General features: G+C 41.9%; 1 protein-coding gene across 1 annotated transcript; it reads left to right on the top strand.

Annotated features, from left to right (window-relative positions):
• The first annotated feature begins 924 nt into the window (after positions 1–924).
• On the top strand, positions 925–14024 carry LOC117052150 (C-factor-like). Its single transcript, XM_033158921.1, has 6 exons — positions 925–1141; positions 6291–6342; positions 8728–8915; positions 10061–10219; positions 11433–11543; positions 13755–14024. Exons 1-6 carry the CDS (start codon positions 995–997, stop codon positions 13872–13874), a joined length of 777 nt encoding a protein of 258 aa, XP_033014812.1. The 5' UTR covers positions 925–994; the 3' UTR covers positions 13875–14024.
• Positions 14025–18212: the final 4188 nt, after the last annotated feature.

Genomic DNA, 18212 nt, shown 5'->3' with positions numbered 1-18212 from the left:
CTCCCTCCACTGAAAGCTTCCAGTGCAAATATGAGTAAAATAAACCATATTTCTTAAATACACAACAGTCTGTGCCATGTCTTGAATTCTCAGTGGCAACACAGCCCTGGGTAAATGCCTGGAACCCTCTGGATATGTGCTACTGTTCGGCAGAGACTGGGGTGGTGGTGCACAACCTTTGTATGTGCTAGTACATACAAAGGTTGCACACCACATTTACACACACACAAAAAGCAACCCTGCCACTTAATTTTATGGGAATTGTGCATATTGCTAGGGATCTGTTTGCATCCTGCTAGTGACTGTGGTAGAAGCTGAAAGATGTTTCAGCAAAATAGCACTCCTAAAAAACTGCTGCCGTTCTTCTGCAGAACAAGAATGGTTAAGACGTCTAGCTAGTTAGAGTGTGAACTTGCAATTGAAACTGACTTTCCACAGAGGGAAATTGAGCGCTCTTTCCTGCCAGCAGCCGCTACTTCTCGCTGCGAGGGTAGTGCTTGATCCACAGCACCCGCGCCTTCTACCCCGCTCACTCTCGGCAGCCCTTACTAGGGCTTACTGGAGAGTAGGGGTGGCGTGCCGGGTGCCCGCCGGATCTCATGTCTCCAGGACGCTCTTCCTGGAGTTTTTCTGGGGGGTCGCAGCACAGTTGCGACTCCCCCTTCCCCCACAGCGACAGAGAAACCTCGGAGCCGAGGTTTCTCCCGACTAAGCAGGATGGCGCCCAACCGGAAGTTCTGTTCTGCTGTAATTCAATACTGCCTCCCTCTTCCCTGGCAGCTACAGGAGAAATGGGGAATGATCTCCATCATTCCTCCTCCTCCTTTTCATTCCGGTCTCAAATGTAATGCACTGTTGCGAAATGCAGAACACGGACCAATACAAGAGCTAAGAAAAGTTATATAATCCTGGTTGGAGAAGCTGAGAGCTAGATTTAGCCTTCGGGTTGGGTTGGCGAAGACCTTAGTCAGTTTGGCACAGGCTAGGAAGAGAGATGGCTGTGCTGAATGCACGCAGTGTCCTGGTGACTGGGTCCAATCGGGGTATTGGCTTTGAGCTGGTCAAACAGCTGGTTGGGAAAAGTAACCGGCCAGAATGGGTCTTTGCCACCTGCCGGGACCCAGAGGGACCACGTGCCCAGGTGAGCTCCAGAGTGGAACTTAGGGTGGGTTTCCCTTGATGTCAAGGAGATTGTGCACTGGCCAGTAGAGGTGTCTCACGAGGCTTTTTAAGTTCCACATTCCTGGGGTAGGTTAAGTGGCTTGGAGAGAGTTTGTATGTCGGCTCAAGCACAGATTGTTACCCCTTTTGGGGTCCCTTTGCTGAAATTTTCCCTTGCAGAGCTAGGAATGAAAAGCTGGAAAGAAGTTAATTACTCCCACCTGAAGAGCATTTAAACAGAGAAGTAAATATCCTGGTGAGTGCTGGAGATAACAATACATACCATGGGATGAATATTACTAAGGAGTCAATTACATTGTGCAGAGTGATTATTTTTTTCTGGGTCAAAGTGCTTAGGATTAGAATATCGCTAAACATAATAATTTGTATTGAAACAAGAGTGCTAGGAAACTGATTTGTGAGTCCATATATTAAAGTATAACACTCTGTTTTTCATCTGGGGAGTGCCTCTCCCCAGCTAAGCAAGAAGCCCTCTTTCTCCAGCTCCTTGCTAGGCAGTGTTCCTAGGGCTTTCACAAAAAGCCATAACCCCCTCTTTTGCTGTAAACAGCAGAGTAGCATTGCAAATAGAAATGCAGAAATGAGAAACGATTGCAAATATGTTGTTTTCTACTTTCCTGTTGCTTGGCTCAAATGAAACAAGTTAATTTTTAATCTCTTGGTTGCAATAGTTTGTTCTTTTAAGTTAGAGAAAGAAGTGGTTTGCAAATGATTTTTTGGCGGAGAAACAAAGCTGCATGCAACCAGAAGCAAGTGTTCCTTGCGATCTTTTCTGAAAATCATACTTGGACCCTCTTAAATGGAAGCTCTTTCTCTGTTCATATATTAGAGAATAACACTGTTTTTCATCTGGGTTACTTAGTCATATATAAGCACATGCTTGGTAGCCAAAGGCAAGAAGAAATTGCAAGCAGGCAAGTGAGCTGAGTTCTTCCTCTATGCCTAACTGCTAGAGGATAGAAGCCACAAATTATATTGGGTAAAGACTTGTGGTTCTCTTGGGCAAGGTTTGTTTTATCTCTAGTGGTGAAATCTGATTTCTCAGAACTGTATGCAAAAAGTTTGAGTTTGGAGATTGCTAAACAATTTTTTTATATTATATAAGTTTGTATATAAGTAGCTTAAGGAAAACAAGAAAGTTGACCAATAAAATGGGGAAAGACAACAGTGCTACCCTGCCAAATGACTGAGTACATGCTGTTTGTGACAAGAAAAACTTAAGACCATTAAATGATCCATATATCATGCTGTCATGAATTCCATAACTACTGCACTGGTGCACTTAGGGAGTGTTGCAAATTGTTAGCATTGGTATAGGTGATAAATATTGCTTAAAAAAATATGAAGCCCATTGGCCCGTTGGCAGATCAACTCTGCATAACAGAATTGTCTGCAAAAGTGACATGAAGGATGGCAACATTTGTTGAATATTGCAGAGCTTACGCAGACTGTCCAGAAGCATTCGGTTACAATCTGGCAGGATGCAGCAGGAACAAGATGCTGCTCACTAGTAACTTGTTTACTACAGAGGTTTATTATTTACAGCAGATTCACAAGTTACCATAGCTGTCAAGTTTCGGATTTGAAAATAAGGGATCAACAGCCTCACCTATCCCAGGGACATGGCAGTGGTGGGCGGAGCCAGAAGCAAAAGTGGGCAACACTGGTGTGAACGCGCGCAGTAGGCTTACTGTATTTTGGAAACGCTGCCCGTGGGCTACAATGCCTGTAAGCGCGGGAAATGGCTCCTGCTTGCTTTGAGGCTGCAAGGAGGCAAGGTCTTCCCAGTCCCTGGCCAGCAGGGGGAGGGAGAGGAGCTGCTTCCTTTGAAAAAACGGGAAATTAAAGGGATATAAAAAATAAGGGATAGCAGCGGGAAACTGCTTGAAATAAGGGAGATTCCCGGGGAAAACGGGATACTTGACAGCACTGCAAGTTACTATATACAAGATACAGACATGGATCTTAACTCTCTCTCTGAACAAACTCCAACAAAACTAACTACGAACCAACCACTGACCACTCACAAGAAAGTAATGAGTCACCATGCCTATATGGGTGACCTCGTCCAATAGCAGAGTTATAGCCAGGGCTCCCATTTCACTAGGCAGAATAACTCCCTCTGCTTGGTCTTCCTGGCCTTCGCCCAACTCCTTAATTGCTTCTGTGGGAAGCTGTATAGAGCATGTATACAAAATCCCAACAACATCAATCCTGCTGTGTGAGAATCCCTTGGAGACAGTCAGGTTGTGTAGCTACTGCAGTGACCAGAGGAGGAACGGCTGCTGAGAGGAATGCAGAAAGAAGAAACGTTCATGGTACACCTGCATCAGCAAAACATGATGCCTTGATCTGCCTCAGCTGCAACAAAACATGTCTCTCCCATATCGGTCTCTACAGCCACAGCAGGCGCTGTAACTCTCCAAGGGTTTCACTTCATCCACAAAGGTGCACTCTTTCTTTCTTTCTTTTTTTTTTTAAATAAACTTTATTACGTAAATTCAGACAAACAATCAATAAAATATGCATTCAATAAAAAATACACATCCTTTCAGCCTCAACAGAAAAAAGAAAAAGAAAATAGAAATTTACAAAGCAAGTTTGGTTATATCTTACATAAAGAAAAAATAAAAAATAAAAATAAAAATTCCCTTCGCAATACATTGTCTATAACAAAAAAGATAAAGTAGTGCATTCCAACTTCAAGGAAAACATATCCTTTACCTTAATTTCTATTACCCTTTAGCAGTACATATCCTTATCTTATTTCTTCTGTCTATTTATATCTCTTCTTATTTACTACCTCCTTCTTCAAAGCTTCCACTTGTCCTGATCCTGGTGCTCATTCTGACACTCCTTTTACCACTCTAAAATCTTATACTCCCATTTCTATTTCATTCTTCTTTCTTTCCTTTCTTCTAATTACTTCTTTGTTCAAGATACAGAATATCTAGAAATGGAGCCAGCATTTCACCGTGGGGCATTGCTTTTTAAAGTATTCTCCAAACTTTCCCCAGTCTTGTTGGAAATTTTGGTCACTGCATCCTCTAATTTTGTCCGTTAGTTTGGCCAGATCGATATAGTTAAATAATTTTTCTTGCCATTCTTTGATTTCTGGTGTTTCCTCCTTTTTCCAATATTGGCCTATTAAAGTTCTGGCCGCAGCAGTAGCATAGTGAAATAATTTTTCGTCTTGTTTTTTTATTTCTCCATCTATAATTCCCAACAAAAACAGTTCCGGATTCTTTTTTATATTGTATTTCATCATTTTTTTAATTTCTTCTAGTACCTGGGTCCAGAATTTTTGAATCTTCTCGCAATGCCACCACATGTGTACAAAGGTCCCCTCATCCTTGTGACATCTCCAACAAGAGTTGCTTTTAGATTTATACATTTTATGTATTTTACTTGGTGTCATATACCACCTATAGAACATCTTGATCATATTTTCCCTGATCCCCTCTGCCGCTGTAAATTTCCATACCTTTCCCCACAATCTCTCCCACTTTTCGAATTCTATTGTTTTCCCCAAGTCCTTCGCCCATTTGATCATAGTTTCTTTAACCATCTCGTCTTTTACCTCCCACTCCAGTAAGATGTTATACATGCTAGATATTACTTTGCTTCTAATATGTAATAGATGTTTTTCTAGTAGAGAAGATTCGTTTAGGAACCCTTTTTGTATCTTATCTTGGTTGAATTTACTGTTTATTTGATGATATTGAATCCACCCTGTTAGGAAATGTTTGATCTCGTTATAGTCTTTTAGTTTTAATTTGCCATCTTTTTCTTCTATCAAATCTTTATATTTACCCCAGTTTCCATTTGAATTTCTTTTTTTGACTGTAATTATTTCGATCGGAGAGACCCATTTAGGTGTCTTAGGTTCCAATAATCTCTTGTGTTTTTCCCAAATTTTTAATAAAGATTTTTTGATAATATGATTATTAAACCCCTTATGTGCTTTTATTTTATCCTCTACCAGGTACGCATGCCAGGCAAATTTATTTTCAAATCCCTCTAGATCGAGCAACTCGTGATTTTCCAATACAATCCATTCCTTTAACCACATGAAGCCTGCCGCTTCATGATAAAGTTCTAGGTCCGGCAATGCCAGGCCACCTCTGCTTTTTATGTCAATCAGAAGTTTATATTTGATTCTCGGGGGTTTATGGTTCCAAATAAATCTTGTCAGGTCTTTCTTCCACTGTTTAAAGATGTTTGTACATGTTCCAAGAATTGGAATCATTTGGAACAAGAATAACATTTTAGGGAGGATGTTCATTTTGATAGCTGCGATTTTACCAAGGAGGGATAGGTTTAGTCTGTTCCAAACTTCAAGATCTTTCTTAATGTCCTTCCATACTCTAATGTAATTGTCCTTAAAAAGGTTGTTGGTATTATTTGGTGCACTCTTTCACCAACAGTTGGTAACCGTTACTAAACATTAAATTTCTATACTGTCCTTCATCCGAGGATCAACATGCAACTGTGAAAATTGTATTTTCTATCTGCAATAATTGATGACAGAAGAAAATGATTTCTTAAGAAAAGTTGTGTGAGAGGGATTCAGAATTCTAAGTTAGTTTTAGGCTTTTTACATTCTGGTTATACATGCCTCTGTTCAGATTTGCATAAATTCATACTATTTCATTCCTTTTTATACTTCCTTTCACTGTTTGTAAAGAGGAGAAACCTTTCCTTTGTTATAGGGGCATGTTGTGATTTGTCCAGGAAATTCAGCATTCTAAAGTGTGTTTATTTTGTAGTTTATTTGCTTCCAAGCTCACTATTTCTATTTCTGCTACCTTGCCTTACTGTTAAACTTTGTTTTATAATGATCTAATGACTGGGGATAAATAAATAAATCTGATATGACAATCAACCATTTATTGAATTACTCTTACTGGTCCAGTTGCTCCTGTGGTTTATCGTGACTTTGGGTTTGAGCCCCAAATATCTGTTCTTTGCTGTCACACAGAAGGAAGAAACATGGTAACAACATGAATGTCTAGTGGGAAAGCACCCTCCTCTTCCTATCCTGTCTCAAATAATCCCTTATGCAGGATTTGAAGTTCTATTCTCTCTCTCCTTTTTTTTTATTTCAGGAATTGAAGAATTTGGCTGCTAAGCACCAGGGAGTAGAGATTCTTGCACTGGGTAAGTGCCTGCTCTCTCCACCCCACCCCATCTTAAATTCCCTCATCCTAAATTACTGTCTACAATAGCTAGAATTCAAGGCCATCTCATTCAAGGTATTTTGCAGGTTACATGTGCATTGTTTCTCTAGTGCTCACTTAGGGAGCTTCCAAATGGGGGCTCAATACTGCAAATGCAAAGTCATTTAGATGTCACAAACAGGTTGTTGGCTGAAATAAGTATGGTTTGCTTGCTTGCTTGCTTAACTACTTGGATTTTCCACAGAAAGGAGAAAATCTAGACTAAATTGGGTAGTAGCAGGGGGAGGTGGGAGATACAGACTGGCATTCTGATGCCAACAATGTGTCATGTGGAAACTGCAGGAAAAAATTGCATGTACATTATGAGGAGTTCTAATGCCACAGTAAATGCCTTCTCAAAACAACTTTAGAATATAAAAACTCGAAAAAAATGTTGGATCCAGGACCAAAGCAAAAAAGCTAATATTCTGCCAGGTAGATAAGAGAGAGAGAGAGAGAGAGAGAGAGAATGTTGTTCTTCTTCTATTTGGTATAAATTCAGTATGTTGCAGCAATTGGCATGCATAGTGAGTAAATAGGCAATGTAATAGAACAAACATAGGCAGTGAGTACTGGCAACTGTATAGTCAAAGCCTGGCCTTGAGCATTCTCAATCCAACATTGAGAGCTTCTCAGAAAAACAATTTTTTAAAAAAATTATATAAAAAAGGGGAAAGCCCAATCACCCAGTGAGGGCTGTAGTTGTGGAATGTTGTGTGTCAGTTAAAAGTGAATAACAATGGAAAAGCAGGGAAATGAAACCGTTTTCACTTTCACAAGTATAAAAGGTAAAGGGACCCCTGACCATTAGGTCCAGTCGTGTCCGACTCTGGGGTTGTGGCGCTCAACTCGCGTTAATGGCTGAGGGAGCCGGCTTACAGCTTCCGGGTGGCCAGCATGACAAAGCCGCTTCTGGTGAACCAGAGCAGCACACGGAAATGCCGTTCACCTTCCCGCCGGAGCAGTACCTATTTATCTACTTGCACTTTGACGTTCTTTCAAACTGCTAGGTGGGCAGGAGCTGGGACCTTCACAAGTATAGCAACGCCTATAAAAACACTGCTAATGCCGTGACCCCTGAATCTAGTAGTAAGCCAGACACAGGTTGGGAGGCTGCAAAGATACCAGCTAAGGAACTAGACAAAGTTCAAGACTTGAGGGGCTTGTTGGGGACCAGGGGAGCGTTGTGACTAAAGCCAGGGCACTTATGAGTGTCTTCCTCTGAGTCTGATGAGTCAAATGCCTCCCACGACACTTTGTTGGTCCAGCAGTGCACCAGGAGGAAGGAAAGGCGATGGAACTCAAGAGAAGTGTCCATCTTCAGGTCAGAAGGATAGCCCTTTAAGGCTCTGAAGTTGTTCACAATGGGGTGGAGGCTAGAAAAGGTAGTCTGGAGGTCAAGATTTAAAAGGTTTCAGTCTGGTCCTAACCTTCATCTGAGCAAGTAGGTCACCTAGAGCTATCTGTGGTACTATTTCTGCCCAACATGCAGACAGAAGTTGTTACTTAAAAGTAAGAAATACCTTTATTCAGACAAATAATGGTGCAGGCTCAGCAGCAGAAAAATTACTCGGGAGTCATGATTCAGAAGTTCAGGAACAAATAAATAAATTCAGAATTCGACAGAATTGGAGATGTCCCAACAAGTTTCCATGCCCCACCTGCCAAGCTTTTAAAGACTAAGTGTGGTGCATTTACTCATGAGACTTACTTGCCTTGATGGAATGTTGGGTTTGCAATCATGTGATTCATTGGGCAGGGTGAGTATGCTCCTGTCTACAAAGGTGGCACCTGGTTCTAGGTAACAAGACTGCATGCTCTGGTTCAACTGCTGCTTCCTCTATCTTTGGTGGCTCACAACCCTCCCCAGCCTCAACTGGGAACCAAGGTCAGGTTGGAGATCCATCTCCCCTGCTTCCCCTTCTGAAGCAGATGACACTGGGGTGGAAAGGGGAAATCTCCCCTCCTCTAACCCAGGATCCCACAATTCAGCCCCTCCAATTTTTATTCTTCCCCTTGTGTCAGGGCTTGCTGTCCCAAGCTCGAACCCAAGGTGCTGCAGAGCTCATGACACCTTGCTGCCTTCTCTGTGGAATACCTGTACAGTTCTGTCAAACATGTGCTTATCCATTGCGTGCATTTTATCTGCTATACATTATATATATGGCATGTATGCATAAAAATGTGCCAAGTAAATTGATCCATAGTCCTCTGGATTTCCAGAGCAAGAAGAGAGCAGGTACAGAGCAATAGCAGTGCTGATGAGGTCTGCAGGGTTAGATCTTCATTCACTTTCATTTCCTTTAAAATATTTTTGCTACTGTAGATACTTCCGAGCCATCTAGTGTCAAGGCTGCTGCAACCCGAGTCACAGAGTGGTTGAAGGGAGCTGGGCTAAATCTTCTGATAAACAATGCTGGGATTTTAAAGCTAAGCACTCTGGAAACAGAGACACCAGACAGTATGGCTGAGGTATACAAAACCAATGTGATTGGTAGCATGTTGGTGACTCAGGTAAGACTCTTTGTCTCTTTGTTGCATAAGCTTTTTGGCATGTTGCAGAGCCCTTGACTTTGGAAGGTCATGATGTCGTTGCTTTCTGGTTGTTGGGGTGATGGGTCGGTGTGCCTTTTGAACATATGAACAGCAGGAACTTTTTATAGCTGCACGACACACCAAAATTTAACAGATGTTGTATTTGCGGTTATGGAAGTAAAGTGATGAGAGAAGTTTGCACCTGATGAACAGATGTACCGGTAGCCTCTGTCTGGGTGAGCTGCAAGAGAACTTTGGCCTGCCACTGCAGGTAACTCCTGGGCTTATGTTTGTCCTCACAGTGAGAACGTTGAACTGGAGAGGAGATACACTGACCTTCTCACTGAGGCTAAGGCTGTATATAACTATCTAGACCCACTCCAATCCAGGTTCAGAAATTGATTTGGGACTGAATCAGCCTTGGTTATCAGTAGAGGGACAGAGAGAGGGCAACCCTGCTGCTCCTGCTTGATCTCTCATGACCATAGACAGTCTATGGGAGATTGGTACCAGCAGCACTATTCTGCTGTAGTTGCAGTCTTATCTCATTACTCTTGAGCTATGGAATGTTGCAGGACACTACATGTCTCCAGAGTTATTTAACATCCATATGAAACCTTTGGGTGTGGCCATATGGAGATCTCACACAAGGTCCAGCTCTATTTGTCTGTAACTTCAGAATCAAGAATGGTGGAGCAGGTCCTGGACCAGGGTCTGGATGCAGTGATAAGCTGGATGAGGGCTAATTGAATCCACTTTATTTTTCTTGCACCCAGGAGCCATAGCCACATGGCTCTTTGTTCCAGGAAGCAGGAGAGAGAGAAAGGGAGGGAAGCAAGGCTGCTGGATGCCTGTTAAGCCATACCCACTGGCAACTTGTGCTCAGGGCTCTTTCATGCATGCAAGCATGAGTCAATAATTGAATATCACAACAGAAGTCTCTTTCTTAGGTATCCATTTTTTATTTGTTTTAAACCTGTCTTTTGCTGGTTTGGCGGGGAGGAACTGTTTGAAAACAATTTTATCTGTTTTCCTGGTATGTTTGTCAATTGCCTTTAGATGATGGAAAAGGTGATTTATAAATTAATAATAATCCACATTCATTATTCCCTCCACTCCTCCAGGCATTCTTGCCCTTGCTGAAGAAGGCATCTCAGGAAAGCCCCCAGAAAGGGATGAGCTGCAGCAAAGCTGCCATTATCAATGTATCCAGTGAAGCTGGTTCCATTAAAAATGTCCTTGTATGGAGTGAAGGGCAAGTCATTGGTTACCGTTGTAGCAAGGTATGGAGATAACAGTTGTTGGCTCTGCAATCGAAAGTTTGAGAGTAACTCTCGGTTAATTTCACCTTAGGGTGCTGAAAAGGTTCTTAGAAAATCCATCCTATCTTGTGTTGGGATTTTTATTTATCCTCTGCTGCTTCAGCAGGACTGTTCTGATTAGTGTAAATCACATGAGTGTCTAAGAGAGTGTGGGAACGGAAGTCTGTCTTATCACTTCCGCCTAAGTGTTGTTATTGTATCATTTAGTTTCGCTTCTGCCATGTCGCAATTTGTACTCTTATTCGGAGAACTCAAACGTGATTATGGAGTCTCTGTATATAGACTGTAAATAAAGTAGTTTAGAGCTACAGATGAGTCTTTCTTCTTGCTGCCTGATGCTAGAATATCTGTGTGCTCTTTTCATAAGGAAAGGGTTGCAGATTACTGGCGCTCTGGACTGAAGGGATGTTCCAGCCAGAGAGGGCCACTGGGAGGACGCTCCGGAGTCTTGGGGAGTCCGCTGTCTGCCCCAGAGCATTTTTCCAACATCTTGACCATACCCATTTTTGTTTGTAACATTCAGACACTTCCATCTGTTAAGAGTTAGTGCATGCTGGCCTATTTATTTAATTTAACAGAATATAGATTGATAGATTTAAAAAAAATCTCTAAGCACATTACATAAAATAATAGATTTTAAAATAAATATATAACATTTATTTAAGATACTGATAGCATACTTTTAAAACAAACTGATATAATTAAATAGTTATATTTGAAAAAGAGTATAAATAATTTATATATTTTTTAAAAAAGTATACATAATTAGGAATGGGCATAAGCCCCTAATTTCTGGTTTCTCACAGCTTCTCATTTTCTCAGCCTTAAATTCAATCATCTTCCTTTCTGCTGTAATGTGATTTTTCGTATTAAAAATCCTCATGAAAATATCAGTCCAAATTTATCTTAATAGAGACATTTTTGATGCAGTTTTCACTGATACCCATGTTTGTATGTTATTTTTACAAATATAAGAATTTTATGTGCACTTTTCTATGTATGCTATATGCTTTCTTGTACATATTGGTTCGAGAACGGAGCCACAAAATTTAGAGAAGTGTACATTTCGAATAGAGATTGTTGTATTTCAGTTTGTGTACTGGTTTGAGTAGCTTCTCATCAAAATGGAAACAGAATTGAATTTCTACCTGCTTTTGCTTTGTCTCTCTCCTAGGCTGCTCTGAACATGCTCACCAGGTGCCAGTCCCTGGGATATGCCAAGGACAACATCCTGTGCATTACATTGCATCCTGGGTGGTTACAGACAGACATGGGAAATAAACTGGTAGGTGATTCATGTATGGGGAGGAGTAGTACCTGCAGACATCCTGGAGAGTGAAGTCAAATGGGCCTTAGAAAGCACTGCTAATAACAAGGCCAGTGAAAGTGATGATATTCCAGCTAAACTATTTAAAATTTTAAAAGATGATGCTGTAAAGGTGCTACACTCAATATGCCAGCAAGTTTGGAAAACTCAGCAGTGGCCAGAGGATTGGAGAAGATCAGTCTACATCCCAATCCCAAAGAAGGGCAGTGCCAAAGAATGCTCCAACTACTGCACAATTGCGCTCATTTCACACGCTAGCAAGGTTATGCTTAAAATTCTATAAGGCAGGTTTAAGCAGTATGTGGACCGAGAACTCCCAGAAGTGCAAGCTGGATTTCGAAGGGGCAGAGGAACCATAGACCAAATTGCAAACATGTGCTGGATTATGGAGAAAGCTAGAGAGTTCCAGAAAAACATCTACTTCTGATTCATTCACTATGCAAAAGCATTTGACTGTGTTGATCACAGCAAACTATGGCAAGTTCTTTAAAAAAATGGGAGTGCCGGATCACCTCATCTGTCTCCTGAGAAATCTCTATGTGGGACAAGAAGCTACAGTTAGAACTGGATATGGAATAACTGATTTGTTCAAAATTGGGAAAGGAGTATGACAAGGCTGTATATTGTCTCCCTGCTTATTTAACTTATACGCAGAATTCATCATGCGAAAGGCTGCAGTCCCAAGCCAGAATTAAGATTGCCGGAAGAAATATCAACACCCTCAGATATGCTGATGACACAACCTTGATGGCAGAAAGTGAGGAGGAATTAAAGAACCTTTTAATGAGGTGAAAGAGAAGAGCGCAAAATATGGTCTGAAGCTCAACATCAAAAAACTAAGATCATGGCCACTGGTCCCATCACCTCCTGGCAAATAGAAGGGGAAGAAATGGAGGCAGTGAGAGATTTTACTTTCTTGGGTTCCATGATCACTGCAGATGGTGACAGCAGTCACGAAATTAAAAGCCGTTTGCTTCTTGGGAGGAAAGCAATGACAAACCTAGACAGCATCTTAAAAAGCAGAGACATCACCTTGCTGACAAAGGTCTGTATAGTTAAAGCCATGGTTTTCCCAGTAGTGATGTATGGAAGTGAGAGCTGGACCATAAAGAAGGCTGATCGCTGACGAATTGGTGCTTTTGAATTATGGTACTGCAAGAAGATCAAACCTATCCATTCTGAAGGAAATCAGCCCTGAGTGCTCACTTGAAGGACAGATCCTGAAGCTGAGGCTCCAATACTTTGGCCACCTCATGAGAAGAGAAGACTCCCTGGAAAAGACCCTGATGTTGGGAAAGATTGGGGCACAAGGAAATGGGGACGACAGAGGACGAGATGGTTGGACAGCGTTCTCAAAGCTACCAACATGAGTTTGACTAAACTGCAGGAGGCAGTGGAAGACAGGAGTGCCTGGCGTGCTTTGGTCCATGGGGTCACGAAGTGTTGGACATGACTAAACGACTAAACAACAACAACAACAACAGTACCTCTGGTGGGGGACATGTCATACTCCTTCTGGACTAGTTTGCCCACCTTTGCTCCCCACCCTGCACTAAACTCTCACCTGTGGCTCCTAGAAACTGTCAGCATGTGACCTGACACATACAGTGGTACCTCTGGTTGCGAACGGGATCCATTCCAGAGCCCCGTTCACAACATGAGCAGCATGCAACCTGAAGCGCCTCGTCTGCGCATTGCGTGGTGCGATTCGGTGCTTCTGCGCATGCGCAAAGTGCGATTTCGCACTTCTGTGCACGCGCAATGCGCCAACCCTGGAAGTGACCCGTTCTGGTACTTCCGGGTTTGGCGTGTTCGTAACCCATGCCGAACGCAACCCACAGCAAACGCAACCAGAGGTATGACTGTATAGACAATTGCAAAACAATAAGGTCTGTGCTGCCTTTAAAAGTTTTTTGTGCTTCTGGAATTTGCTTCCTTACTGTGGGTGGGTGTTTTAAACTTCTATTTAAAAATCCATCCACTCCTTTTACTTTCCTAACCAACTCGGCACTATATTATTATTATTATTATTATTATTATTATTATTATTATTATTATTATTATTGAAAGAATTCTGACAGACCAGTTTTACCAATTTTGTTTGTAAAATAACATCTTTTTCCTGTTTAACTCCAAGTCGTTGTGTCACTTTTCCTATTCTCTTTCCAGGGGCAGCCCCCACTGACTGTGGACTACAGTGTGCGAGAAATCCTGAACACCATTCCCTCTCTCTCTGAGAAAGACCATGGCACATTTGTGAACTTAGATGGGAAAGTCCTTCCCTGGTAAAACACCAAACAACCTGCTTGTCTGCACAGCAGAAGGAACCCCTCACTACCAGAGGCAACATAAACACCTGAGAATACATGCTTTTTTTCTTCTACTTCTTTAAAAAATACATCTTCAGCTGAAACTCTCACCATCTAGCCTTCCTTTGAACTACTCTGTGTAATGAGGTTAATTTCTAGTGACTTTTGCAGTCTCATTTGCTTGTATTTCTTTTTAACAGTGCAAGTCATCTGTTAACTCACTTATTCACACTTTCAAGATATAGGCATCAAGGGTGCTAGTTTACCTCCACTGCACACATGTTATGGATGCTTCCAGATGTGGGTGACCTAACAACAGCCAGTGGTTGCTGTTCTGCTTGAAGCAAAAAGCAGAATAACAACTATTCTCTGAGATTGCTGGAATCCAAATAACATTGTCTGGCTGTGTAGATAGTCTCCTTTTCCCCAGCCTCAAATGTTTGGAAAGGGTTATTTTGGTGGACTATGGCATGTGAAGGCTAAACCAGTCAATGGGGCAGTCTTCCTCTTCCCCCACCAAAGCATTTGAAGGGTCACAGCTAGATTTGCTATATCTAATGCAGATATTTGGAGAAGTGCTGTAACAGCTCAGCGGCAGAGCCTCTGCTTTGCATGCAGAAGGTTCTGTGGTCAACCCTGATTCCTCCAAGAATATAGAATCATAGGAATGCCCCTTGTCTGAAAATCCAGAGAGCCTCTGCCAGTCAGTGTGGACAATACTCAGCATGATGGACCAATGGTCTGACACAGTATACCGCAGCTTCCTTCCTATGTTCTTCCCTCAGGGGCTGGGCCCAGCCGTTTGGCAGAGGGAGGTAGCAAGTAAACAAAGCTATGTGAGCCATTCTGCCTGACCTGTGCCCTCTAAGCTAACTTGGTGCCCTCAGGGGTGGTGGTGAACTCTGTCTCAACATTAGTGTTGAAATAAGAGTAACCATAGCTGCCAACCTTCCCATTTTTTGTGGGAAATTCCCCTATCAGTACTATACTATAGACTATAGTACTGATAGGGGAATTTCCTGCAAAAAAAGGGAAGGTTGACAGCTATGAGAGTAACTACCCATATGATTATTTGGAATCCCGTACAGATGCAACAAGACTGAGAAGTGCATGTAAAGGCAATTATATTTGGAAAGGGAGGGGTTAAAGGGATAGAGTTGATTCTTAGGGCTCATCCATACCACAACTAAAAATCCACATTCTTCTAAACCCATTTTGTTCTCCATAACCTTTTGTGCTTCCCAGAGGCAGAGGAAGGGGGCTGCGGTGGGTGTGGACCGCCCGGGATGTCACCACTGAGGGGGTGACAAAATGTTGGGCGGCACTCACCGCAGGGCCTGCAGCGCGCCCAAGCCACACATCTCTCCTGGGAGTGACACAGTGGCTTGGGCGCACACAGGCTCCACCCTGCCCAAAGGGTCCGCCCGCTGCCTCCCTCTCAGCTGTAGGGCAGTTGAGTGGGAGGAGGCAGGGAGACTCCAGAGTCCCCACGGTGCACCCCGCCCCTATGGGCAGCTCGTCCCACCCCTGGGCAAACTGCACCAGGCGCCTGAGCGGCTTCCTCTGCCGCTGGTGCTTCCATACCTATCTGATTTGTTAATGCTCTGTGTTTATCAATTAGAGAGGAACACACACACGCACACAAAGCAAACATACTGCATTTTTTCATGGAGTGCAAGCACTTTGCTTTGAGTACTTGAATGACAGTATCTGTGAATGAGGCTCTGTTTGCAAGAAAGACAGATCATTTGTTCTGTTAAAACAATGCAGATTATGCATACTATTTCCTTTATGCCCACTGGGATCAGGAATCAGGTGAATAAGGACTAGTGTGGCAATGGGCAGGAGTTATTGTGTGCCACAGGTAAGAAAAAAAGTGGCAACCATGCCAGCAGCTGGAAAAAAGGAGAAAGTGAAACACATCAGAATGCCAGAAAACAGCCCCTATATTTACCAGTATAGTTGTTCACTTCTAGGCTAAATATATGTATATTTATATTAAACAACATATAAACAGATTTACAGAGTTATGCAAAACAAGCTGCAAAAACCAGCAACCCTCTTCCCCCACGAAATAAAACAGTAAATGGGAGGGGCTTCTCTTGGTAACTGATAGGAACAGCAGTGCCATTAAAAAAAATAATTAGGCAGATCAAATTTAGAATGGGTGAGAGTGGGGAATGTGGTTAAGTGCTTGGAGGAGTTTCAAGATGGGAAAAACTGGGATAAACAACAAAGAGCAGCAGGGTATGTGCCTACCCAAGAATCATTTGATTTTTAAAAGCTTTTCACATTTTTAACAAGTAGTGAAAAACTGGATTTGAGAAGAGGAAAAACATAAAATGTCAGTCTTTCAGTAAGAACATCATATGATTCATGCAAAATTGTTGATGGTACAACTGGACACATTAAGTGGCAGTATGGATGGGCTCTTAGAGAGCAGAGCCAAACCACAGAGAAGGCAATAGCTGCTGGAGTAAACTAGACAGGCCATAGATAGCTGTAAAAGCTTTTGGACGTCCCTATTTTCATCAGAGAAATGTTGGAGGGTATGTGTATGGTTTCTCCGTTCAGTATTCTTGACTGATCTATGGTTTTGACTTGGTTCTCTGTTAGTGATTCACGCATCGGCACTGCCCTTGGAAGTAATTTCTCTGCACCTTTACTAGATTATGGTAGATTGATAGTGGAGCCTCAAATTGCCAATTTCACTCCAAATTTATGTAATAGCCTGGGAAATTTATGCAAATTTGCACAACTGTTATGTAGACTTGTATTCCCATACGGGTTTAATCAGGTGAACATACAAGCAAAAGTTGTAAAGCATTGCCTGAGAAGGCTTTGCCAGCTTGGTGCCCCCTGTCATGCCACACATGTACCCTCAGCAATGTGGCTCCTGGCACCACCCACATTTTCACCTCAACTCTCCATACCACTTTGTCATTCCCTTGGCCCAGAGCTGGGTTTCTGACAGGTATTTCCTAAACTCCCTTTGTTCCTACAACAGATACTCTGTACCTGCATATTTCCCACCTCTAATGTAGTCCATCAATTTATTAAAGCAGAAATATTAAAAGCCTTTATGATCATTTAATGTATGGAAGAATATGGTTTCAGTTTTGTCTGATCTTATTTTTACTTTGATGGCTAATAACAATATTGACCCTGCTGTATCAAACCAACTCTACTACTACCCTCCAAAACACACACACTCCACAACTACATACAACTCTCACTCCACCTGCAGTTCTAACTCCAAACTCAAACCCACCAGTATTTAAACTTCCTTTCAAACACTCATCCAATCACCAATCATTCCAAGCTTACTCTCTCCCCCTCCCAACCTAGCATTTACCCTCATACAACTAATATACTTACCTTCACATTTCTCACAGATTATTTTACCTTAATTACTCTAATATTGTTACATATACACACAATATTATTTACGTAAGAAAAGTTAAACCACGTTATTAAGCTCTCCTCTAAAAGCAAATCTTACTACCCAAATCTTTTTTGTGGATTTGTTAAAATTATCAAAATGAATGCAAGGAACAAATAATTCAAGTAGGTTAACTGTTTAAGTATGAAATGGTTGATTGCAGTAATAAATGATTTTTTGAATTCTGCAAATATTTGATAATTTTTAAATTTTAGTAACTGTAAAAACATGATTAGAACTTACTATGATTTGCAATTTCCTAATATTGTAAGCTATTCCTTTTGCATTTCAGTAAAGTAGGTTTGCCTATCTAATGACCTAGCATTTATCCTCATTAAATAATACTAAACTAAACAATACATTTATTATGTTGCTATTCCATGTAATTCAATATGCTATGTTTCCTAACATAATTTGGGGTGAGGTGCAGGAGAAGGCTCCAGGGCTACGTTTGGGCCACAGCCAAGGCAACTTTTGTTCAGCCCTGCATCATAGTTGTCTTTCTCGAAGTGGAAGGGTTAAAGTGGACTTTAGGACCCACCCACACTAGCTGCAAAGTATAAGAGCTATAGCTGAGCATAACAGGAAGAGCCAGAAACTCTGCTCTGTCCAAAGGTCACCCAGAAAGAAAGGTACAAAACAATGGCTTTGCTGGTATAGCTACCTTTTCCCACCTTCTCTCTTGAAATATGCAACAAGGCAAACTTCTAAAGCCTCTTGCTAAGCCAATGCATGAAGGCAGCTCCCAACAAATCTCTTTCTCATTATTTCTTGTCATGTAGTATCTGGGCTGCTGCCAGTCTGCCTGACAAAGGAGCTGAGTAGTAGAGCTGCTCCATCTATATGGCAAGGTTAGCTGATCACCTTAGGTGGCAG

The sequence above is a fragment of the Lacerta agilis genome, chromosome 8 (genome assembly GCF_009819535.1).
Source record: "Lacerta agilis isolate rLacAgi1 chromosome 8, rLacAgi1.pri, whole genome shotgun sequence".
Taxonomy (NCBI): Eukaryota; Metazoa; Chordata; class Lepidosauria; order Squamata; family Lacertidae; genus Lacerta; species Lacerta agilis.
This window is presented reverse-complemented; position numbering and strand designations above follow the sequence as displayed.